The sequence below is a fragment of the Poromitra crassiceps genome (assembly GCF_964638095.1).
Source record: "Poromitra crassiceps genome assembly, chromosome: 28".
NCBI lineage: Eukaryota > Metazoa > Chordata > Actinopteri > Beryciformes > Melamphaidae > Poromitra > Poromitra crassiceps.
The window spans coordinates 5767275-5792363 of NC_139651.1; the positions used below are offsets into that span (position 1 = coordinate 5767275).

The following is a 25089-nucleotide window of genomic DNA, read 5'->3' on the forward strand; positions in this document are numbered from 1 at the left end:
TAAAACAACTTGGTTAAGGTTAGACAACTAAAACAACTTAAGGTTAGGCAATAAAAACAACTTGGTAAAGGTTAGGCAACTGAAACAACTTGGTTAAGGTTAGGCAACTGAAACAACTTGGTTAAGGTTAGGCAACTGAAACAACTTGGTTAAGGTTTGGCAACTAAAACAGCTGGGTTAAGGCTAGACAACTAAAACAGCTGGGTTAAGGTTAGGCAACTAAAACAACTTGGTTAAGGTTAGACAACTAAAACGACTTGGTTAAAGTTAGGCAACTAAAACGACTTGGTTAAAGTTAGGCAACTAAAACAACTTGGTTAAGGTTAGGCAACTAAAACGACTTGGTTAAAGTTAGGCAACTAAAACAACTTGGTTAAGGTTAGGCAACTAAAACGACTTGGTTAAAGTTAGGCAACTAAAACAACTTGGTTAAAGTTAGGCAACTAAAACAACTTGGTTAAGGTTAGGCAACTAAAACGACTTGGTTAAAGTTAGGCACCTAAAACGACTTGGTTAAAGTTAGGCAACTAAAACAACTTGGTTAAGGTTAGGCAACTAAAACAACTTGGTTAAGGTTTGGCAACTAAAACAACTTGGTTAATATAGTAATATTGTTGCCCACTAGATGTCACGCTGGAGCTGTAACATCAAAACGTAAACACAGTCTATAAAACACATAGCCACGCCTTCCCATGCCACCGTAAACACTTGCGTTGCTCTGATATAGCTTCTGCTATCTACACTATGCAACCCCAGACACTCGTCTGCCATCGAGACATGCATAGCGAGCCACACAGCCGACATACCGTATTGTAAACACAGACCAGCAAATACACAGTGATAAAACCGCGATACAAACAGAGACTCACCTTATTCCCACAGCCATGGCCGCTTTATTTCCTCAATCGCAGTTGCGGCTTGATCCAGTATGCTCTCAAGCCTCGCTGGGTCACTCTCTGTCCAAACGAAGCGGGAGCCATCGGACCAAAGAAGCAGCAGGCTGGAATAAACAAAGCCTCTGTCCACAACACAGAGGGGGCGTGGCTTCTTTCACTGCTTTCAACACAATAACTCACATGTATCACTAGATATATAATAGTCTTTTGTGGGCATCTAGTAGTGCTGAATATCGCATTTAGTGCCTTTAAGGTTAGACAACTAAAATAACTTGGTTAAAGTTAGGCAACTAAAACAGCTGGGTTAAGGTTAGGCAACTAAAACAGCTGGGTTAAGCATGCACTTACTCACCACCACCACCGCTTACGACCACAGGAGGTCCCATTCGTAAAACATTGGTCATTTCAACCACCTCGATGAAAATCGACCGATGTTGTCGTTTTCCTTGTGAGGACAGGCCTGGAAACAGCAGCTGTGTTACCACCTGACAGTCTTGCTTTACTGTCTCTACTGGGAAGGAGGTGAAACCACACGGGTCAAGTTCAAGTCTTGATGGATTATTACAGTAAAGGGCTGCAGGATATTTCCACGCTGCTGCAAGAACCAGATTCCCCCTCAGATAAGAGCTGTGGATATTTTGATAGGGGCGGAGTGTCAAACTGTTGTGTGTGGAGGACTGGAGGGAGGAACTCCTCCACATTCCTATAAAAGCCGGTGGACGAGCCCACAGTGTTGAGTAGACAGAGCAGTACAGACTGGCTGTGTGTTGTGGACTGTTACTGCTGCTGACCCAGAATGGCCCAGAACGGAACAGCAGAGAATGGAGTGGCAGTGGAAGAAGGCAGCCCTGCTATAGCGTTCCCCCAGCCTGTCAAAGTCCAGGACATCAGACACACCAAGGTAAGAAGATAGAAGGCTATATTGGCTTAAGCAGCCCATGGCACACTCATCAGAAACATCCTACAACAAAACACAGCCAAACACAGGGATGTTTGTTTGGTGTGCCATGGACTGTCATTGTTTGGAGATGTTTGTTCAGATTCCACATGTTCAATCCTGGTTTGCCTGTGTTTTAGCCCATGGCACACCGATCAAACATTATTATGATCAGTGTGCCATGGTCTTTAGAAGGCTCATGACATAAGATCATGACATACTGCACTCTCTTTACATTAAGGAAGGTGGCTAAGCATTGTTCACTCATTTTGCGTTTAGCGTTTGTCACAGTGTTCAATCGTCACATCGTGCCAGGCTCGGATGTCACAATAGGCCTCCTGGCGAAGCCACAGCAAAGTGTCTTGTGTCAGAGATAATGACAAAATAGGCGATGACTTTGAGTTATGCTGAAGATTGTCTGCAAACAACTTTCCACAGATTTTTATCAACAATGACTGGCACACGTCCAGCAGAGGGAGGACATTTCCAACTTTCAACCCAGCAACAGGTGTCAAAATCTGTGATGTGGAGGAAGCAGACAAAGTAAGCATGGATCGATTTCAGCTCCGCCGGGTTCATTTTACCTGCTTTAGGCCTACATACTGTGCCAGTGTGGATAATGACTTCAAATAAGCTCTGCTTTAGTTTGTTGTTTTGTACATAATGCCCCATGTGAGAGACCCTCAAGACCAAACTTCATTCAAAATTATGGCAATTAGGTTATCTTGCTTCTCAGCAGAAGTGTTTCTAGTAGGGCATGATGTTCCCTAGATTGTGAGAATAACATGACACCCTAGATTCTAGAAGACACTATGTGTATCTACACCTATACGATATACACACATAGGCCTACATGCATATATTGATTTATTTTATTTGATCTTATTTTATTTTGTTTATTATTATTATTATTATTATTTTAGTTTTTATTTTGTTTATTTATTTATTTATTTTTGTTGCTTTATTGGGTGTAGGCCTATGTTATAGTAATTTCAGAAACAATCATCTGGTCAAATTTTTGGTGGTAGCCTAATTTTGTCGATAAGCTAGGCGAATGCCAGATTTTCTTTTAACTGAATTTGCTAAAAGTCTGTACCCATACAAGAGAATTGCATACTGTAGGCTACTAGCCTATAATCTGAGTCTGACCTGCTTTATGGTGTTGCACTTGTCTCTTCAGGAGGATGTGGACAAGGCGGTCTCTGCAGCCAAGGCAGCCGGGCAGAGAGGCTCTCCGTGGCGGAGGATGGACGCGTCCAGCCGGGGGAGACTGCTGCACAAACTCGCCGACCTGATGGAGAGGGACCGGCTACTGCTTGCGGTGGGCTCATTCATTCCCCATGCTTTCTAATGGCTAGATGTAGTCTGTGTCTGTGACGACACCAAAGTCCATTTCAAAATCTGGGGATTTAACGTTGTCTTCCTTATTGGCAAACGCAGGCTACCGTTACCTGGGAAACATGACAAGACTTTTTTTTTAAATAAATTATTAAGAGACACTCTTAAATTCGGTAGGCTATAGTCTACATCTACGCAACACTGTAAATGTAGGCCCAACATTTTATGACCCAATCTTCGCAGCAGGAGCGTGAATCATTTTAGCTACAACAACGCCCCCACCCCCCTTCCCCCCCAAGTGCTGCTTGGTGAATCATCTAGATTAGAAGACCCCCAAATGAGTCTATATAAAAATGTATTTTGAGTGATTTTCTCAATTCATAAAATAAGTCCCAAGAAGAGCAAGTCAATTCAATTCAATATGAGTTATGGCAAAGTGGCTATAGCTACTTGCATCGAATAGGCCTATAATTTACCAGTTGCCACAACTAGCAAAACATGTGAGCAATGTCTGACTGGTGAATGACTGACAATATATTATTTGGCAATGCCATGAATTATTAGACATACTGTACTGTAGCCTATGTTCTATTACCGGTAGGTTATTGACAGTTTGATGTACGTATACGTCATCAAACTATCAGGAACATTGGTCCTGAATGATCCCTGATGTGATTTGTGCAATACTGCATTGTCAAATTTGGACTCACATAGGCTGTACAGTAGCTAAATACCCAATTGATGCTCATGTTATTCATCATATGAGTAACAATAATAACAGGTCTAGTTAGCATTGACGACACATTTCTTTGCAGGCATTGCTTGTGGTTTAGGTTTAGATATTTATTTTATTTTACAACAATAGATCTCAATTATAAAGTAAAGTGTGTTACATACTGTAACTAGGCGACTGTAAATAAAACTCTGGGATTTCCCTAACAGTTGAAAAATGTCCATCTGCTGTTGCCTTATTCATGATATTATTGACTTGTTCATATCAGGGATTGGCCCTTATTATTGTATGACATCATGACAACCCCCCAGCCCACACCCCCAATCTCTCTCTCTCTCTCTCTCTCTCTCTCTCTCTCTCTCTCTCTCTCTCTCTCTCTCTCTCTCTCTCTCTGTATGTAATGATTGCTAGATTTGACTTTCCCTCTGCCTCAGATATTGTTTGTAATGAAATCCCCGTTGCTGTGCCTTTTCACTCTGTTGAGCTGCCAGCTTGCATTAAGAGTTAGATTTGTAAATGAACCCTTGCAGATGTGAGTGAAGTAATAATATGAGATTGCATGTGACTGCTAATTGCAAACATGTTCCGGAGTGGTAGTGTGCAGGGCTATGGCTAATTACACTAAACTCAAGGCTCTGTTTTGGGGAAATACATACCAGACTCAGGCCATTTGAAAAAGGTACAGAGAAAGGCGTGCGGTGATCTGTTGGAGCTTCAGAGCAGTGAATTGAAAATGACTCCAGCAAACACAGGGAACAAAATCGTGTTTGTCACATGTTATGATATAGGCTACTCAACTGGATAGAGTTGATCACAAAATGTTATTTTGGGAAATTCAATAGGCCTACTCTTCAAATTATTATTATTACATTATTATGGCTAAACTTATTGAATTATGGATTCATTTTGATTTTTTTGGGGGGTCAATTATTTTTGCATGCATGGCTAATCACCCTGTATTTCTCAAGATACTGTTTTAGAAAGGAGACTTCTCAAGCTTACTGTACATTGGAGTGGGCTTAACTTTTCGAGGCCGTGGCTGATAGCCCACCGCACCACCCTTGGCTCCGCACAGGAGCGGCCTCGCCAGCTAGTTAGAAACTCACTCTGCCTTTGTCCAGCCTCAGATTAATTCGCCATTATTATAATCGTTATTATTATTGTTGCATCTGGAACCAAGGAGTCTCACAGCATATTAAATTCCTGGTATGGTAACGGAGTATAAAACATTGTTTTATAGCAACCAGTGAATTGATGGGCAACATGCAGTGTGCGAAAGTTGAGAAAACCAGCAGGGATTTTTATAAAGTAGATGGATGGATAGATGGTATTAGTGTGATTTTTTGTGACGGCTAATAAAAACCAGACCTTACTAGTAGATAGATGGTATTAGTCTGATTCTTTGTGACAGATAATAAACCAGACCTTACTAGTAGTGGGGTTGATCAATGTTCATATTTAATGGCCTATAGTTCCACAAGGAATACAAAGGCCTAAGTAACTAAGTAAGTCAGTAATTGGGGAGGCAGCCACGGTCACATAGTGGTTTGAGTCCTGTAGCCGACCATTATGGATGTAACAATACATCGCCAGACAGTTACAGTAAAACTCTACAAAATGTGTGAAGATTCAAATCGGTGAGATGAAAAATTTATCGAAAAGCTTTTTTTCCCCAGTTTTTCTCTTACAAAGAAAATGAAATATGCACTCATTGCAAAGTGTGTGTTTTGCAGTTATACCCTACCTCAGAAATAAAAAGGAATTCTTTAATTTGATTAAGAAAATATACGAAAAAATACGGTCTTTTTTTGTGGTCTAAGAAATAATGAAAGGACTATTTTATAGTCGTAATTTGCCTGCAATCTCACTTTGTAAAAAAAACAAAATCGTATTGTGAAGTCAGTATCGTGAATCGTACTGAATCGTGAGTTGAGTGTATCGTCCCCGACCTGCCATGCACTGGAAACAAACAGCGTTACCTAAATGTCTAAAAAAAATGTAAGGAGAGAATGTTGATGAGTGACTGTATCTTCCGGGCGTCTGTAGACCATGGAGACTATGGACACGGGGAAACCCTTCCTGCAGTCTTTCTTCGTTGACCTGGATGGCAGCATCAAAACGCTTCGCTACTACGCCGGCTGGGCTGACAAGATACATGGCAAGAGTTTGCCTGTAGGTGAGTGTGCATGTCTGCTGCTGTTGACTTCTAAAAAAAGAGTTTTACAAGAACAATTTCTATGAAGGTCATGTCTATATAATGCATTATGAGCACATTCATAAGACATTGTAATGCATTTATAAGGCTGAATAAAAGTCTTTATAAATGTTTATAATCATGCACGGCAACTTATAACAAGGTTTATAAAGTATCGTAAGTGGGGGACATAATGTAATATAATAAACAATCAATAATACGACTTTGTGAGCTTATAGTAAAGTGACAGCACTATAATTATCATATAAGTATAATTATTAACAATTGTATAATACTACTAACACAGTTATGAGGACTTATGAGCATTCTTTTCTGGCTGTGAGTAAAGTGTAAAACGTAAAAAAAAAAAAGTAAAAGTAAAGTGTAAATAGTTATATAAATCCTTATAAATGCAGTATAAAGTCTTATGAATGTGCTCATAATGCATAATTGAGACATGACCTTCATAGAAAGTGAATCTGTTTCTGCTGTGCACCAGAGTTTGATCCAATGTAGCTTTTCTAATGGTTGATATTTTGGGGTTGAAGCTCATGACAGCTGATATTTTGAGCCCATATTTTGTGCTCATTTTCAGTATCTTTAAAAGACCTCATAGCCTTGACTCCCCGAAGCTGTTGTGTCAAATCATATCCTTACCTTGATCATATCGCAGGTGGACGACCTTAGAGTGCATGATTTCTCGCAGCATGCTCTTACGGCAGTTTGTGTTGGCAGTCACGGAAATCAGATCTGTACATTTCTGTACGTGGGCATAATTTTGCTTATTTTTTCCATCAAATGAACACGACCTTAAAAAAAATGAACACCTTGTGTTACGGTTGTGTTTTGACACCTAAAACACAACTTGGTTAAGTTTAGGGTTCTGCTTTGGGTTGGGCTTAAATAACAGAAATGTTAAATGTGACTCAGGGTTGATGTAGACTTTTACCCCCGTCCACACCGACCACTATACCGTACCAGTTCGTCCACACCGACCCCTACACCCTTCTAGGTCGTCCACACCGACCACTATACCGTACCAGTTCGTCCACACCGACCCCTACACCCTACTAGGTCGTCCACACCGACCACTACACCCTACCAGGTCGTCCACACTGTCTTCATAGACCACTACACCCTACTAGGTGGTCCACACCGACCACTACACCCTACCAGGTCGTCCACACTGTCTTCATAGACCACTACACCCTACTAGGTGGTCCACACCGACCACTACACCCTACCAGGTCGTCCACCCCGACCACTACACCCTACCAGGTGGTCCACACCGACCACTACACCCTACCAGGTCGTCCACCCCGAACACTACACCCTACCTGGTCATCTGCACCGACCACTACACCCTACCTGGTCATCCACACCGACCACTACACCCTACCAGGTGGTCCACACCGACCAGTACACCCTACCTGGTCATCCACACCGACCACTACACCCTACCAGGTGGTCCACACCGACCACTACACCCTACCAGGTGGTCCACACCGACCACTACACCCTACCTGGTCATCCACACCGACCACTACACCCTACCAGGTGGTCCACACCACCCACTACACCCTACCAGGTGGTCCACACCACCCACTACACCCTACCTGGTCATCCGCACCGACCACTACACCCTACCAGATGGTCCACACCACCCACTACACCCTACCAGGTGGTCCACACCACCCACTACACCCTACCAGGTGGTCCACACCGACCACTACACCCTACCAGGTGGTCCACACCGACCACTACACCCTACCTGGTCATCCACACCGACCACTACACCCTACCAGGTGGTCCACACCGACCACTACACCCTACCAGGTGGTCCACACCGACCACTACACCCTACCAGGTGGTCCACACCGACCACTACACCCTACCTGGTCATCCACACCGACCACTACACCCTACCAGGTGGTCCACACCGACCACTACACCCTACCAGGTGGTCCACACCACCCACTACACCCTACCAGGTGGTCCACACCGACCACTACACCCTACCAGGTGGTCCACACCGACCACTACACCCTACCTGGTCATCCACACCGACCACTACACCCTACCAGGTGGTCCACACCGACCACTACACCCTACCAGGTTGTCTGAGTGTCACAAAACAATGGAACAAAACGTGTCCATGTAGACGATTCAATACATGAAACCGTGACTGCCAAAACCAGCTGTCATTGTTCCCCGGGACGCCCCTGGGCCGTTTGATTTGACTAGCGCACTATTGAATTGCACCACTAGGGCTAGTGGTGGTTCAGCCCTTTTTTGTCTGACTTACTGCATGAACCCCTTCAGCTGTTTTGCTATGCTGCTCACTCCTGCGTTTTCTTAGTTTGCGCTGAAAGAAAACGGTGGCTGCGTTGGATCTGCGGACGTACGAGCAGCCTAAATCCACACAAAATATATGTCTCTTTGAACTGCAGGTGTTTGGGTGTTGGCCTCTCTCTGTAGGAGCCAAAACAGCATTTATGTTTTATTTAAAGAATACGAATTATAATTTCAACACTTTCCATATTTCTGTTTTAGTTCTACTTCATTGATTTTGATTGGCAGCTTGGCCACCGCGTTGACATTTTTTCTTTTTGTCACTGGGCTCCCCGAACCTGAATCCGGAGCGACGGGGCAACTGGACGTTTCAGTCATTTATCCACGTTTGCTACTCCAGCTAGTTGGTATTTGCGCTCGATTTTGACATGAAACGTGAAATGACTTGGGACCCCCCCCCCCCCCATTTTTTTTTAAATAATTTTTGAAATAAATTGTAATCCCCGACCTTTCCAAGTGGCCTATCCCATCGCAAGCTGTGCTCAAGTGGTTGGGAATCAATGCACCAGGAAACAAGTTAATTAGACCAAGTCACTGCTCAGGATTGTCCACACAGCCCTGGGTGGTATCTCCTCTAGCCTCTTAATACCCCCGCCCCCCCACCGCCCCGTGCCTCTCCTCCGGCAGGACCCCCCCCTCCTCCTCCGGCAGTCCACTGCAGGACGGCAGATAGACAAAACACGCTCGCCTCTTTCCTCTCGATTAAATCCCAATAGGGTGGTGAGAGACGAAAGGGCCCGGCGGGACAAAGGGAAGAGGAAGAGCGAGCGATGGTAATCAGTGAGGTGCAACAGTCTGGAGGGATTAACACACAATCAGACACTCCACATCAGTGCCCGGCTCAACGCCTCGACGGGGCCCAGGAGCCTCGGCAGAGACACTAATCCCTAAAGTTTTCATAGCAGAGCAAAGATGAGGGCTGTGGTGGTTTTTGTCTGAAAAGCAGGTTGGAGTTTTAGTTCGATAAGCATTTCTTCTTGGCAGTAGAGCTGCTCCGGGGGCTCAACAAGGCTTTCTCTGGCCATCTCTGGCTCTCTGGCTAACTATTGAGCCTAGCCTAGCACTGTGCTACTAACTGGGGGGGAAAAAGCAGTCTATTCATCATACACTAAGTTATCTAGGTAGCCTAGCTGACCTTCCAAGTTCAAATCAGCCATACTAGCCTTTAGGCCGCTGAAGCGTGACATAAGGTTTCTGCCCACATAAAGGGTTCTGATTCCATTACAGAGTCATGGGAAAACGAATAGTGAATAGTAACATGTTGTCCCCCCATCACTGCCATTAGTGATCTAGATCCACCCTTGGGTCAGTCCCATCCTTGTCAATGCTGCCCCCTAGCAACACAAAGTCGATGTTACAGTACGACTGACTAACTAACTAACTAACTAATTAACTAACTACCTGACTGACTGACTGACTGACTGACTGACTGACTGACTGACGGATGGACAGATGGAGACCGATCCATAGTCCCCCATTGGTGGGGGACAATTAATAGGTGTGTAAAATATTGTGATTGCCTCTAGTGCAACAACACTGACTGAAGATTTCTTTAATGTTAAGGCAGAGTTCCTTCTTGGCCATTCAAGGTGGTTCTTTGGCCCCGCCCCATTGAGATGTAACTTAACCAATGAGATTATTCCTGCCTCCGGAACACCTTTGTTTATGGAGCTATAACTCCAATCTGCCAGAGGAGACGTGCAAATGCGTAGGATATGAGTTTGTAATAAGGAACGTTTTGCCAGCCCGCTAAAGCAGGCCTGAGGCTGCCTGATCTGACTCACTGTATCTTGTGTTATGTGGTGATAAGCGATGAGGACATTCCCCATTCACTCCACACTGCTGTGTAAATGTAAGCATTTGATGAGCTGTTTTAACGCGGGCTCTCCCAGCATCAGGGGAGCCTGAGATGAGAATTGATATGGGGAAACTGGAGAAGGTCAAGGCACAGACTGGGAGGCCAGGTTTGACCAGTTATCTGCTCACAGCCTCTGACACATTCGTCTACAAAATATCACACGCGCATGCGAGGCCAGGAAAGCGGGAGCTGGTGGGTATCGATGTCACCACTCAGTGGTGTGATTGATATAGGTTTTTGAATGCCGATGCCAACGCCGATATCTTGGGGATTTTAATCTATTTGGCCGATATTCGGTTTCGTTAAGTCATGCCAAAACCTTCCAAAACATTAGAGGTATTCAGTGTTTTCCCCGCAGGATGGAAAAACTAAAACACTCCATTTAAACCCATTCTACTATTAGTGTACTACTAGACTAGGCTACTATTACTACTACTACTACTACTACTACTATATTCATATACTGTGTGGATGTCAACTAGAATGTCACATGGGTAGTCCAGGTAGTGCAGGGGTAAATTCCCTGCCTATACCAACATGAGGGTCACAGGTTCGAGCCCCGTGTTACCTTCGGCTTGGTCAGGCACAATTGGACGTGTCTGCGGTGGGAAGCCAGATTGACACCCAATGTACACCAGATGCGTTACGGCTGCGTTGCGGATCCGGTAAAACGGCCAGACTCTCGCCCAAGTTAATAGACGAGCAATACATGCGGTACGGAAAAATTATGCACCTGTTCTGTTTTTGTCGGATCCCGCATTATGTCTGACTGACAGATTACATGAGTGTGGTGAACATTTGCCCTAAAGGGTTTGTGTCCTGGTCGCTGCACTAGCGCCTCCTCTGGTCGGTCGGGGGCGCCTGTTCCGGGGGGGGGGAGGGGAACTGGGGGGAATAGCGTGATCCTCCCACGTGCTACATCCTGAAACTCCTCGCTGTCGGGTGAAAAGGAACGGCTGGCGACTGCACATGTATCGGAGGAAGCATGTGCTAGTCTACAACTCTCCCCAGATCGGCAGAGGAGGTGCAACGACCGGGGCAGCAGGGGGAATTGGCCGAGTACAATTGGGAAGAAAAGGGGGGGGGGATCACATTCCAATCAATTCAGGTTAGGAAAAGAAATACAAAAATTCTACAATAAATAATGTAATAAAAAAAAAACTAAATCAGAGGTGGACACACAACACACATTTTTTATTTAAAAAAAAAGTCTATTATCAGTATGATTTATTGGCAAAACAATGTATTGGTCTCACCCTAATGCTGTTTCAGTTACTGTAAGTGATTTCCCAAGCAGAGGTGTTGTTGATATGATTTACTGAGGGGTGAAATGCACATGATTTACAACTCACTGCATCCCAATTAAAACAGGAGGAGGGTGGAGAGAGGAGGAAGTGAGAGCTTTTAATTGCCTACAATTGTTTACATCAGTGAGCTGTCCTCATTTCACCTCCAATTTACAGCCGTTTCATAACGGTTAGCCTGAAGGCAACAGAGGCAGAAGTGTATAGAAATTAGAAAATGAAAACGACATATGAGCCGCCAGAATAAAATGTTGGCACTGTACGTTTCTGCAATCTACGTACAATCTCAAAACAGTGGTTTCATTTGAAAACCTTTCCAACAACATTATACGCAAAGAAAAAAACTTTAGCAACTTTGGTTATGTTTAGGCAAGTAAAACAATTGATAGTGTTAAATAACAAAAACGTTAAATGTGAGACTCGATGACGTTGATATACACGTATCGAGAAATGTGATTATGCAGCGTATTTTTGGTTCAATAACATGATCCTCTACGTATCGGTGGATGGCAGAAACGTTGACTTTGGCGAGCAGGCTGTGTGGGTGCAGTGCACGTCGAGACCCACCGGTCCCAAAAACACACGTGGAAAAAATGATTGTGTTGTTTGCTCCTCTTCACAGATGAAAGCTTTATGTGTTTCACCAAGCACGAGCCTGTGGGCGTGTGCGGAGCCATCATTCCAGTAAGTAAAAAGTGGATCTGTTTTTAATTTATGAGTATTAATACAGTACGTATACCAATAATTCATTTTTACTTTGGCCTGGTGTGAAAAATACCTCAGAGAGAAAATGAAATGCACACACACTTAGTGGCACACAAATAGAGTAGAAACATCACGTTGCTGGCGGTAGAGTGTGTGTGTGTGTGTGTGTGTGTGCGTGCGTGTGTGTGTGTGCGTGCATATGTGTGTGTGTGTGTGTGTGTGTGTGTGTGGCTGTCATTGTTTTGTTGAGGAAATCCAGTAAAAGGTATTCTTTCCAGGATGTCTGAGAATTATTTTGCTGTAATGCAATCTGTTCCTAATAAGCGTAAAGAAACACAGAGCGTTGCGCAATATATAATTTATAACCTGCAGGAAATAGCATCCAAGGCACAGCGAGCGTTATCTGCGTGTCCGTGCCAAGGTCTGATAGGCCGACGACGACGACGCACACGCCTCTATGGCACGACGCTCTGCTGCGGTCTGGCCTATATTCTACATATGGTTCATCATCATCATACTTCAGTTGTAGCTATGGCATCAGAGCTTTAATCACAGCAGCATAGACGCAAAGTTTAAAGGCTAAGTTCACCCAAAAATGAAAATTCCGTCATTATCTACTCACCCCCAAACCAATGGAAGGACGGATGATGGGGGTTTTTTCAGTCCACAAAACAGTCCTGGAGTTTCACAGCAAAACACCGTTGCAGCATCATCCGAAGCAATTGAAGTGGCTGGTGACCAACTTTCAAACAGGGAAAAGAAATGGCTCCATATACCGCTCGTCTGACGTAATCCAAGTGTCCAGAAGCCCCAAGATGCCAAGTTGAATTGAAAAGACGTCATTTTTACACCATGTTTTTAACTGAAATCTTCACTATAGCCGTGAGAAGCAAGAAGAAGGTCAGGTCGGCAAGAAGATTTCAGCTAGAAACATGCATGTAAATTACGTCTTTTTCAGTCAACTTGGCATCTCAGGGCTTGTGGAGACTTGTATTACCTGTATTTACGTTGGAAAGTTGGTCGCCATCCACTTCGATTGTTTAGTAGGAATGCTGCGACGGTGTTTTGCTGTGAAACTCCGGGACTGTTTTGTGGACTAAAAACTTCACCCCGTCCTTCCATTCGGCATGGGGGCTGAGTAAATAATGACTGGTTTTTCTTTCTTCTTTCTTTTGGGCGAACTTCTCCTTTCGGCGCACGGCTCCATCGTTTACTCATCTCGAGCTCTCTGGGAAACACATTCGAGCTTAATTGGAACCACTGAAGAAGACTGGAAGGCTTGACTCGCGAGGAGAAGAAGCATCGATCATAAATGTCGAGTGCAAGCGAGGCGATGTGGCACTTGGAATTGGAAAAGCCCTCACAGTATCTGGATCGCGGAGGTTTGAAATGAAACCCCTGGTAGAAATGTACCAGAGAAACCTTATCTTAATCTTTGCCTTCCCCAAACAAGACCTCCTCTTTAACTAATCCCCTCCAGGGCCCGTATTCTTACAGGAAACACACACGGCTGCCACGCTGGATTCGCTTTCACACATTGGAATATATGTATTCCTTTTGTTTCGTCGCCCTCCTCCCCCCTTTAATAAGAACTTCTTCATCAGATTTAGGGCGGGGTCGCGTTCGGTGGTTCGTCGCTGCCGGTGTCGCGTTGCACTTTGTCACGGACGATCCAGACAGGCGCGAGAGTATAATTCCGACATCCTGACAGAATGCAGCCATTCAGTTGTTGTTTTTTTTAAATCTCGGAGCGTATAAGTCCTCTAACCTCTAATGTTGCTTTGGCAACAAAGGAACAAAACGGCTGTTGTTTGACATGGGAGATTATATCATAAAAGTGAAATTTATACTGAAGGACGTTGTGTAATTACTAAAAGTACTACTGGCAGACGCACAGTATGAGTCATTGTCAAAGGCATACAGGAAGGCTTTCTCTCCCCGACTCGCGATCCCAAACTCCCTTAATGGCGGCAGGCTGTTTCCAAAGTGCTATAAAAGTTAACAATGCCTAAACAATAAACAGTCAGCACTCACATGTATCGCTGTCTAATTTGGCTTTGAGTGGCCAATTATTCCAGCGTTTGCGTTCCAACACGGGAAGGAGCAGCACCTGGAAAATCTGTTTCTGCGTTTGTGTACTTTGACTCATCTCCAGTCCTGATTATTTAGAGCCCTGCTTTTATTCTCTTCGTATGAGAAAACGCCGTGAATTAATCTCATCTCTCCAGACTGACGGCCAAGTGATAAAGTGGATTTTTGCTCTGGGTTTACTGTAAAAAAAAACTGAATTCATGATGATATGTGGTGTGTGTTGCACTGTAAAAAACTGAAGTCATGATGAGGCATGTGTTGCACTGTAAAAAACTGAAGTCATGATGATAATGGCGTGTGTTGCACTGTAAAAAACTGAAGTCATGATGATATGGTGTGTTTTGCACTGTATAAAACTAAAGTTATGATAATATGGCGCGTGTTGCACTGTAAAAAACTAAAGTTATGATAATATGGCGCGTGTTGCACTGTAAAAAACGGAAGTCATGATGATATGGCGCGTGTTGCACTGTAAAAAACTGAAGTCATGATGATATGGTGTGTGTTGCACTGTAAAAAACTGAAGTCATGATGATATGGCGCGTGTTGCACTGTAAAAAACTGAAGTCATGATGATATGGTGCGTGTTGCACTGTAAAAAACTAAAGTCATGATGATATGGCGCGTGTTGCACTGTAAAAAACTGAAGTCATGATGATATGGTGTGTGTTGCACTGTAAAAAACTGAAGTCATGATGATATGGTGTGTGTTGCACTGTAAAAAACTGAAGTCATGATGATATGGCGCGTGTTGCACTGTAAAAAACTGAAGTCATGATGATATGGTGCGTGTTGCACTGTAAAAAACGGAAGTCATGATGATATCGCGCGTGTTGCACTGTAAAAAACTGAAGTCATGATGATATGGCGCGTGTTGCACTGTAAAAAACTGAAGTCATGATGAGGCGTGTGTTGCACTGTAAAAAACTGAAGTCATGATGAGGCGTGTGTTGCACTGTAAAAAACTGAAGTCATGATGATATGGCGCGTGTTGCACTGTAAAAAACTGAAGTCATGATGATATGGCGCGTGTTGCACTGTAAAAAACTGAAGTCATGATGATATGGCGCGTGTTGCACTGTAAAAAACTGAAGTCATGATGATATGGCGCGTGTTGTTGCACTGTAAAAAACTAAAGTCATGATGATATGGCGCGTGTTGCACTGTAAAAAACTGAAGTCATGATGATATGGTGTGTGTTGCACTGTAAAAAACTGAAGTCATGATGATATGGTGCGTGTTGCACTGTAAAAAACTGAAGTCATGATGATATGGTGCGTGTTGCACTGTAAAAAACTGAAGTCATGATGATATGGCGCGTGTTGCACTGTAAAAAACTGAAGTCATGATGATATGGCGCGTGTTGCACTGTAAAAAACTGAAGTCATGATGATATGGCGCGTGTTGCACTGTAAAAAACTGAAGTCATGATAATATGGCGCGTGTTGCACTGTAAAAAACTGAAGTCATGATGATATGGCGCGTGTTGCACTGTAAAAAACGGAAGTCATGATGATATGGTGCGTGTTGCACTGTAAAAAACTGAAGTCATAAGGATATGGCGTGTGTTGCTTGGACTCAAATATGGTGCTAAGCAGAGAGGTAGTGGTACACAAATAACTGGGTAAATCATATATTTGCAGAAAATCATAAATCTATACTTGTTTTCCCTCATAAAAGCATATCTTCATATAACTGAATCAGTTTGAAGCTACTTACTATGATGTAGAGGAAAGCACATATTCTCTGACACTTTATTGTGTATGCGTATCTCTATTTGATAGTTTTATTGCCAATTCCTATTCTCTTATAAATGTCTCTATGTTATATTTGTCTCTACCTGGCTGTGAGCAACTGTAACATTACTGTAACTGTAACAACTGTAACTGTAACAATTTCCCCTTGGCGGATCAATCAAGTTTTTCTCATTCTGATTCTGATGTTACATCATAAAGATTGCCGTCATTGATAGTGAAAGTGTCCGTTAAGTTGTGCAGTTGTTTTCGACGGCGCCAGTGAACTTGTGTGTTTTTGTGTCGTGTGTGCCAGTGGAACTTCCCCCTGCTGATGTTCGTGTGGAAGATCGCTCCGGCCCTGAGCTGTGGAAACACTGTGGTCATCAAGCCGGCGGAGCAGACCCCCCTCACGGCCCTCCACGTTGGATCGCTCATCAAAGAGGTTCCGACTTTAGCTCTCTCTCTTAGCGTGCAGAGCCGGGCCTGATCCGAGCCGTGGGCTCCGGTCGGGACAGATTCTGGGCTTTTATTCTATAGAAAATCCCTGCCTCTTATGTGATTAGAGTTTAGACCGCGTGGCTTTTCCTCATGCTTTTGGTAACGATTATGCCCAGGCCAAGAGCCTAATCACTTACATAGTGCTGGCCAAATTGTGGTTGGGGGGAAATCCCAAGGGTCGTTGAGGTGGTTCCGGCGGGTCCCTAACAAGAATGAGATTTCACAATAATTTCATAAATTAATGTATTAAACTGACTATTAATTTGAAGTTTATCCTGCACCATGTATAGTTCTACAACTCAATAGTAAATCAGAAATCTTCACATATGGGACTAAATTATATTCTAGTATATTGCTATTTGGGAGATGAAAATCTTTGAGAATCCCTAGACTAGACAACAACAGGGAAAGTCTTACCACAGATCCAGATCTTTACAGCAGGTTGGAGATTGACCTTTTGACATATTGCAAAGATATTAAGAGAGAACTCAGTCCTTTGGCTTCTTCTCAAATGATTTGATTCCCCTCCTCTCTAACACACCTGCCGGGTTGCCATGTCAGGTGGGATTCCCGCCTGGAGTTGTGAACATCCTGCCAGGGTTCGGCCCCTCAGCAGGAGCAGCCATCGCCGGCCATATGGACATCAGCAAGGTGGCTTTCACCGGCTCTACAGAGGTATGTGCCTGTATGACAAAGCACTTCTGTGGCACAATCATTGTTTTCGAAAGGGAGATACGCTGAATCAAGTTTTTCATTTGATAAGTTGAATTTCGTTGGCTCCCGTGCTCCATGCTAACACTTTAGCATACACTATATTGAGTGTACCCCCTTTCTCTGATTTCTGAATCCAAGCACCCCCTTTACCTGACTACAATATTCTGCTTAGAAATCTGTAAGAGAAAACTATAGCATATGATGCAATGAATGAATGATATCCCACATGTTGAAGAATAAACATTACAAAATAAGAAATGGGGTGAAAGCCTTGAAATTAGTGCAAATTTATGTTAAACATTTCATTTATTTTCATGATTTACTCTTACATTTTTCCATTTCCCCCCTTTCTCTCAAGCACCCCCTGTAGTACCTCCACGTACCCCTAGGGGTACGCACACCCCAGTTTGGTGGTCACTCTATTGAGTGATAGTAGGCTCCATGCTGTGTTAGCATTGTGCACCAGAGCCCAAGATCCACCTGGGTGATGTTTGTGTGTCTTATGTTCCAAGTCTGTGGTTCTCAAAGTGGGGTCCGGGGACTCCCAGTGGGAGTCCTTGAGGGGGGCTCCAGGGGCTCCCCAGCAAAAAGGGGAATAACTCATTTTCACTATAATTAGTAACACAATGACAGAATGTGTGGTCATGGGTTTCATACACTTTCTGTAATAAAACATCAAAAAGAGAAAAAAATTGGTCTAATTTGTGTCAGTTTGTCAACATGAAAATGTTTTGAGAACCACTAGTTCTAAGTTGACCAAATTCGAAAAACGACCGAAGACTCTTTGTTTTCTTTTAACCGGATCCCAGTTTGAGGTTTGAGTTTGAAGCGTTCTTGAACGTGACACTGAAACCCCGACTCGCTCATTGTAATTCACTCTTGTAAGCGTGTCAGCGAAACGTAATTGTTTTTGGCGAGGCGGGGTATAGCCTCTTGCTTACAATACAGTGGTGCTTTATGAAAAGTGCATGACTCTGGGATACCAGCTCACCGGCTCAGTCAGGTTTCCTTTCTCGATTGTTTTATACAAATTGCACTCTGTCAGATATTCCTACAGACACAATTGGCCGTGTCTGTGGGTGGGAAGCCGGTAGTAGGGTGTGAGATGCGGTCGCTGCTCTAGCGCCTCCTCTGGTCGATCGGGGGGTGCCTGTTCGCCGGGGGTGATGGGTCAACTGTGGGGAATCGCGCGATCCTCCCACGCGTCGCGTCCTGCCGGGGGAAACTCCTCGCTGCCAGGTGAAAGGAAGCTACTGGCGAATGCACATGTATCAGAGGAAGCATGTGCTGAGTCTACAACTCTCCCCAGAGAGGGCCTAGCAGCCCTGTGTTGCTGTGATACAGCGATGTCACATTGCAAAAATACTCACATCCCCAAAGACACTGATCTCTTTGGTGCTGTTATTATGCAAATGAGTGTCGTTTTTGTCATTACACCTGACACTCTGATCCATGACTTCACCACCCCACCTGTGATCCGCCCTCTTGTCCGCAGGTTGGCCAGCTGATCAAAGAGGCTGCGGCCAAAAGTAATCTGAAAAGAGTGACTCTGGAGCTGGGAGGGAAGAACCCCTGCATTGTGTTCGCTGACTCAGACTGTAAGTAATGTGGTTTTGCTCTCTGTCTCACTAAAGCTCTGACACTCAGACACAGCAAACAAAGGAGAGTGTGTGTGTGTGTGTGTGTGTGTGTGTGTGTGTGTGTGTGTGTGTGTGTGTGTGTGTGTGTGTGTGTGTGTGTGTGTGTGTGTGTGTGTGTGTCGAGAGAGAGAAAGCGGGAGAGAGTTAGCTCACCTTTGCTTTTACTTTTCATTGAGGCGGTCGTTAGGCGTGCACAGAGCCGTGTATATAGAAGAGTCGTGACATCTCCATTTACTCCAATGGACTCGTTTTTTACTCTCAAGAGTTCCAGGAAGTAAGGTCCTGGATTAAGCAGCACTGTCGAGTTGCAGCAAAATGGACAGTTTGTGATGTACTTTGAAAGTTTTTTTGTTTTTAGTTTTTTTTTAATCAATTGTACATTATCAGCTTTATTTTAGCATTCAAAAGTAGCGCGAGCCTCCTTCCTGGCTGTTCATTGGCTAATGAGTCACGCATTTTGGACCTCCGCTGACGCCACTCTCTTACTAGATTGCTCTGGGCATGCATAATATGGACAAAATATGATCTTGTAATTGTTTTTGCAGTGGAGTAGCAATAAGACTAGGGCTGGCTATCGTTTAAAAAGCTATGATACCAGCACCAATACCAGTACCCTTAAAGTAATACTGACCCAAGTGATGGGGCAGTGGTGGCCCAACGGTTAGAGAAGCGAGCTTGTGACTGGAAGGTCATCAGTTAAATCCCTGGGGACTGGCCGGATAAATCTGGGTGGGGAAAGTGAAACCTAGCTGCATTATGATCTGATCGTGTGTGTGTGTGTGTGTGTGTGTGTGTGTGTGTGTGTGTGTGTGTGCGTGTGTGCGTGTGTGTGTGTGTGTGTGTGTGTGCGTGCGTGCGTGTGTGTGTGTGTGTTCACAGTGGAACTGGCTGTGGAGGAAACACAGAAAGGGGCTTTCTACAACCAGGGTCAGTGCTGCACGGCTGCATCGCGTGTCTTTGTGGAGGAGAGCATCTATGAAGAGTTTGTGCGTCGCAGCGTAGAAAGCGCCAAGAAAATCGTTATAGGAGATCCGCTGGACCCGCGGACGTCACATGGACCGCAGGTAGGGGGCGATACGTTAGAATGTAATGTAATGTAATGTAATGTAATGTATGCAAGTTCAACACTAAAACTTACATGTAAGTATACAAAAATGTAAAGGTTATGAGTGTGCAAAAAAACAGCAGTAGGACATACTGAGGCAAACAAAAAGGAATGGAAATTATGTTATGAAAATACCAAAAATATGAAATATGCAGTATGAAACTAATGAAAATATAGAGAAAAATAAAAAATATATCAAATTATAAAATATAAGACAAATAAGTAAAAGTATTATATTATGCAGTATGTGCAGTTACTTTACTCTGAATTGAAGAAAAATGTCTTACGTGCAAAAAAAAGAAAGAAAATAAAGTTGAGATAAATCACCCACTATTGGTTTTAGACTCAATGACACCTAATGGGAAAGCTTGTCTCTATGTGGCGTCGTCCAGATTGACCGGCAGCAGTTGGACAAGATCTGTGAGCTGATTGAAAGTGGGAAGGAGGAGGGAGCCAGGCTGGAGTGTGGAGGAGCAGAGAGAGGTGTGGGTGACAAGAGCCTTTACCTGCAGCCCACCGTCTTCTCCAGAGTCAAGGACCACATGCGCATCGCCAAGGAAGAGGTGTGACCTCCTGCTTCATTCATAAATATGGAACTGACAAATACAAAAAGGACATAGAGAATAGTGTGTGAAAGTAAAGAGTGACACCTTGTGGATTGGTGGTTCAATTACACAATGAACCTAAACCAGTAGTTTTCAAAGTGGGATGGGAAAGGCAGGGGTGTCTCTGAGGTGGTTCCAGGGGCTCCACAACAATATGAAGAATAGTTTAATTTCACTACAGTTTAATTCACTACAGAAATCACTCTCACCACTCTTTCCTTGAATGGCGTAGACCAGGGGTTTTCAAAGTCTGAGACTGTGGGCCTCCCCCAGACAAAGCTTGGAGAAGGGTGCCCCCCTCGCTCAATTCCTGGATGCTGATGGTCCGCCATTTAAATAGCATGTGTCAGGTGCAAGCACCCCTGGCTCTTAAAGGGAATGGGAGTTCACAATCTGATTGTCCTCTCCATGAAGTGGACTTGGACACACCCCCAAACACACTTGTGCCATGTGCTTAGACCATGTGATATGCTATATCCTATATGCCTTTAGAGCAGGGGTCTTCAACCTTTGTCAACCCAAGGAACCCTTGGTTGATAGAGAAACAGAGCAGGGAAAGAATACATTTGGTGTAAAATACATTTTTAACATTTTCACAAAGTAGGCTACTCTGACCAAATTTGGCAGACCCCCTGCAGTAGCTCTGCAGATCCCCTAGGGGTCACGGACCCCCGGGTGAAGACCACTGCATGGGGCTTTCAAGAGGAAAAGATGTACAGTTTGATGTGTTGCTGAATAGTAGATTTTTCAGACAAAAAGCTTGGTCATCCCACATCACATTCTATTCGACCACATGTATTTCCCCCCTGGTAGGTCTTCGGTCCAGTGCAGTGTATATTTAGCTTCAAGAGCCAGCAGGAGGCGATAGAGAGGGCAAACAGCTCGGAGTACGGCCTGGTGTCGGCGATCTTCACCAGAAGTATGGACCGAGCCCTGTCCGTTTCTGCAGCCCTGGAGACCGGCACTGTCTGGTAAGCCTTCACTCACCAGCACCTGCAGTACCTCCCACTTCCACACTCAACACACTATGGCTCATCCACTGACGCTGTATTCAGACTGACTGTGAACTGCTCATGATGCTATAAAGCTGTGGTCAGGCTATATATGGTATGGATATATATATATATATATATATATATATATAGGTATGGATATATTGACTTCAAAGTTCAAAATCAGAGCTCGTCCAGTCAGTGTTGTCCACCTCTGATATGATGATATGATGCAGTTTGATTGATTACATATTTAAAGCACTGATCAATACTACACTGGTTGTGTATGGGAAGACCTGCACCTGAACTGATTAGCTAATGAGCCATTTTGATCTGATTCCACACTGGTAGGTACGCATCAATATGCTTTATTAGGAGTCCAAGCACATAGTGCTGGAACCTTGTTTTCCCCACGGCGCTGGGCCACCGGGGTCAGGGCATGCTAATGTCAGGACAGTCAGTCAGTCAGTCAGTTTCTGTCATGTTGACTTTTGTCAAATGGCTATTATTAATGAATAGGTATGGCTTGCAAAAGATTACAGGGCAACACTTTTATGTGATGTGTGCTTGTGTTGTTTAGGTTTAAACCAATATGGTTTTTCCATGTCATCATACCATTTGACTTTTAGGAGTGTGACCTGAGTTTCTGCCTGAAGGTCACTGTCTATACCTGGGCTTCCATCCAAGTAGTTTCATTTAGATTTTTATGATGTATGGAATTGGAGACACTGAATATTACCACCAAAAATTGGAAAAAGAAACCACAAAAAAGTGTTTAGGTTCACTTGAAGCAGATTGATTGATTAATTGATTGATTGATTGATTGATTTGGGGGGGGGGGGGGTTTGGGTTGGATAAAGAAATTGTGAGATAAATAGTGATGGAAAGACATTTGTTGGAGAAATAATGATGGGCTTTAGCATGATCAACCTGGCGAATGGTTCAGTGTCATTTCACAACAGTTCAAAAGTGGCTCGGACTTTCTGAGATGTCGTATACAAACGATGTCCACCACAACTTCCTGAAATATGACCGACATTATCTGACACTAACTCACCCAATGCGATTCAATGTTAATCAATTATTTGGAGACCCTTTCCATTTTTCTGATGAATGTTTGTTCTTCTAATGTCCAGCCAACTGAAACTAAACAAAAGCTCTCTCTCTGTCTCTCAAGGGTGAACTGCTACAACGCTCTCCACGCCCAGGCTCCCTTCGGAGGGTACAAGATGTCAGGCAACGGACGAGAGCTGTAAGAGCCAAGAATATTATTTTTCCATTCGTATCCACGATCTGTAGCGTAATCCACATGATATAGTGACTTGTCTGTTGCTTTGTCTCCCCCTAGTGGTGAGTACGCCCTGGCCGAGTACTGCGAGGTGAAAGCGGTGACCATCAAACTGAGTGAAACCCTGTGAGCTGAGCACTTCCCCATCGGGCTGCGTCCCAATTCTCTCCAACCCACCCTTCCCCCCTCCCGTGATACTGACATAAGGGTTAGACCGATATATCAGGCCGCATTGGGCCAATAACAATCACATATCATCCAGTCAGTGTTGTCCACTATCAATATGCTGGAGGTGAGGATATGATTTTACCCATCACCTGACATGAAACCTGCCTCACCCTGCAGTGTGTCGTTTTTGGCGGCATCTAGTGGTGAGGTTGCAGATTGCAACCAACTGAATACCCTCCATGGGGGGACCTGCTCCTATGTAGATATAATAAAGGGCTCATTCGAAGGTAAGGAAAACACAACAATTCTCATTTTCATGGGATTTATACACTAATTAAAACATACTTTTGAATATTATATTACATGTCTGCCAAATCTGTCCACCACTAGATGGATGCCGCCAAAAACTACACACTGCACCTTTAAGGAGCTGCTAACCCACATTTCATTCGTCTGGCTTTCAGTGGAGATGTTTAGTGTCCCATGATGGTCCGAATGCTGTTTCAGTATATAACCTTATTTTGGGGGCGATTTTTCATGAAATTGGTCAAATTTAAATATACAAGCATATTGGCATTAGCCTGGCTCCAGACCTTCGAAGCCACGCCCACTCCACAGTTGTGGATTTGGCTGTTCTTGAAGAGGAGATGAGTTTATGAGTTGACGATTCAGTCTGAATATCAGGCTATATTGGCATAGTATCAATTGGCAAAGTATCAAATATCATCAACTTGCTTAATTGGCTTTCAAAGTCCCATATCGGTTGGACCCTAATAATCAACATGGTCAAAGTATTGGAGTGCATACTGTAGATACAGTCAGTGTAGAGTATGTGGCAGAAACAGTCATATGTGACAGTGAGGAAAAGATCCAGGATCCAGCTTGAACCAGCTAGGCATACTGTGTGATAACATGACATAATGCATCTTTAGTCATTAAAATGTTTAATCAAATCCAGTTTAAAAGACATAAACAAATGTGGACTCATGACCGGCGATGTCAACTGTGGGTTGTTATACCCATGAGAAAAGTATTGGAAGGAGAGGATATGAATTTTCAGAATGTTCCCTGTTGTTAAACAACAACAACAATAACCATTTCCTTATCTCGTTTCCTGTTCTTCACTGTTTCTTCAGTTCTTCTGAAGAAATAACATACATGCACAAGAAAGAATATACTGAATAAATAGCAATATTATATTTTCACATGTATGAGTGGAGGAGAATTGTCAGTGTCGTCGACTGATCACATTTGTCTATGAAATTTCTGTTTGTGGGACTGTGGTGCAGAGAGGAAACATTCTGGAGAAATGTCTTTGTAAATGTTGAGTAGGTGATAAATGCAGATAAAAGTATCCCCTCCCCCTAATTCTGTTTCATACTTATAAGTGTTGATGCTAATATGATGTGAGTACGAATGTTCTCTCTGCTGAGCATCCCCCCCCCTTTCAAATGTTGGAAGGAACTCCGTTTCCTATTCCAAATGAGGTAATATTTACCTCTGAGGTGACATTTTAATACTGTAACTGGAACAATGTTATCATCACGGATCGTGTCAGCATTAACTGGCTTTTATCATCCTATATATTTTAATATGTGTTTATTACTATGGGAAACAAGTCTGTCTCTTCATATCAGCATTTTATATTTAAATAGAAATTCTAAATAAAAAGAAAGACAAATGCTTTGTGTTTCACTTTGTCCACGTGATTTCTGACAATGTAACAAATAAAAATAGCATGCTGTCACAACATCACACGGCCATCTTGGTAAGACAATAACAGGTAATTGTGATCAATTAACAGGTGATTACATTAATGAGGAAAAACAGCCAATGAGCTATGTGTATTGTAAAGCGACATATTGGTAGGATGACGTGCATGATGTGACATTACATGATCGACATGACGGGAATATGGGTGAGAACCAGAAAATG

General features: G+C 43.6%; 1 protein-coding gene across 1 annotated transcript; it reads left to right on the plus strand.

Moving 5' to 3' along the window:
- The first annotated feature begins 1648 nt into the window (after window positions 1-1648).
- Window positions 1649-24813, plus strand: aldh1a3 (aldehyde dehydrogenase 1 family, member A3). The gene is made up of 13 exons (XM_083662079.1): window positions 1649-1797; window positions 2272-2376; window positions 3014-3154; window positions 5951-6080; window positions 12235-12296; window positions 16458-16586; window positions 17204-17317; window positions 18852-18954; window positions 19876-20060; window positions 20494-20664; window positions 21520-21677; window positions 22876-22950; window positions 23047-24813. Exons 1-13 carry the CDS (start codon window positions 1693-1695, stop codon window positions 23114-23116), a joined length of 1548 nt encoding a protein of 515 aa, XP_083518205.1. The 5' UTR covers window positions 1649-1692; the 3' UTR covers window positions 23117-24813.
- The last annotated feature ends 276 nt before the right edge of the window (window positions 24814-25089 follow it).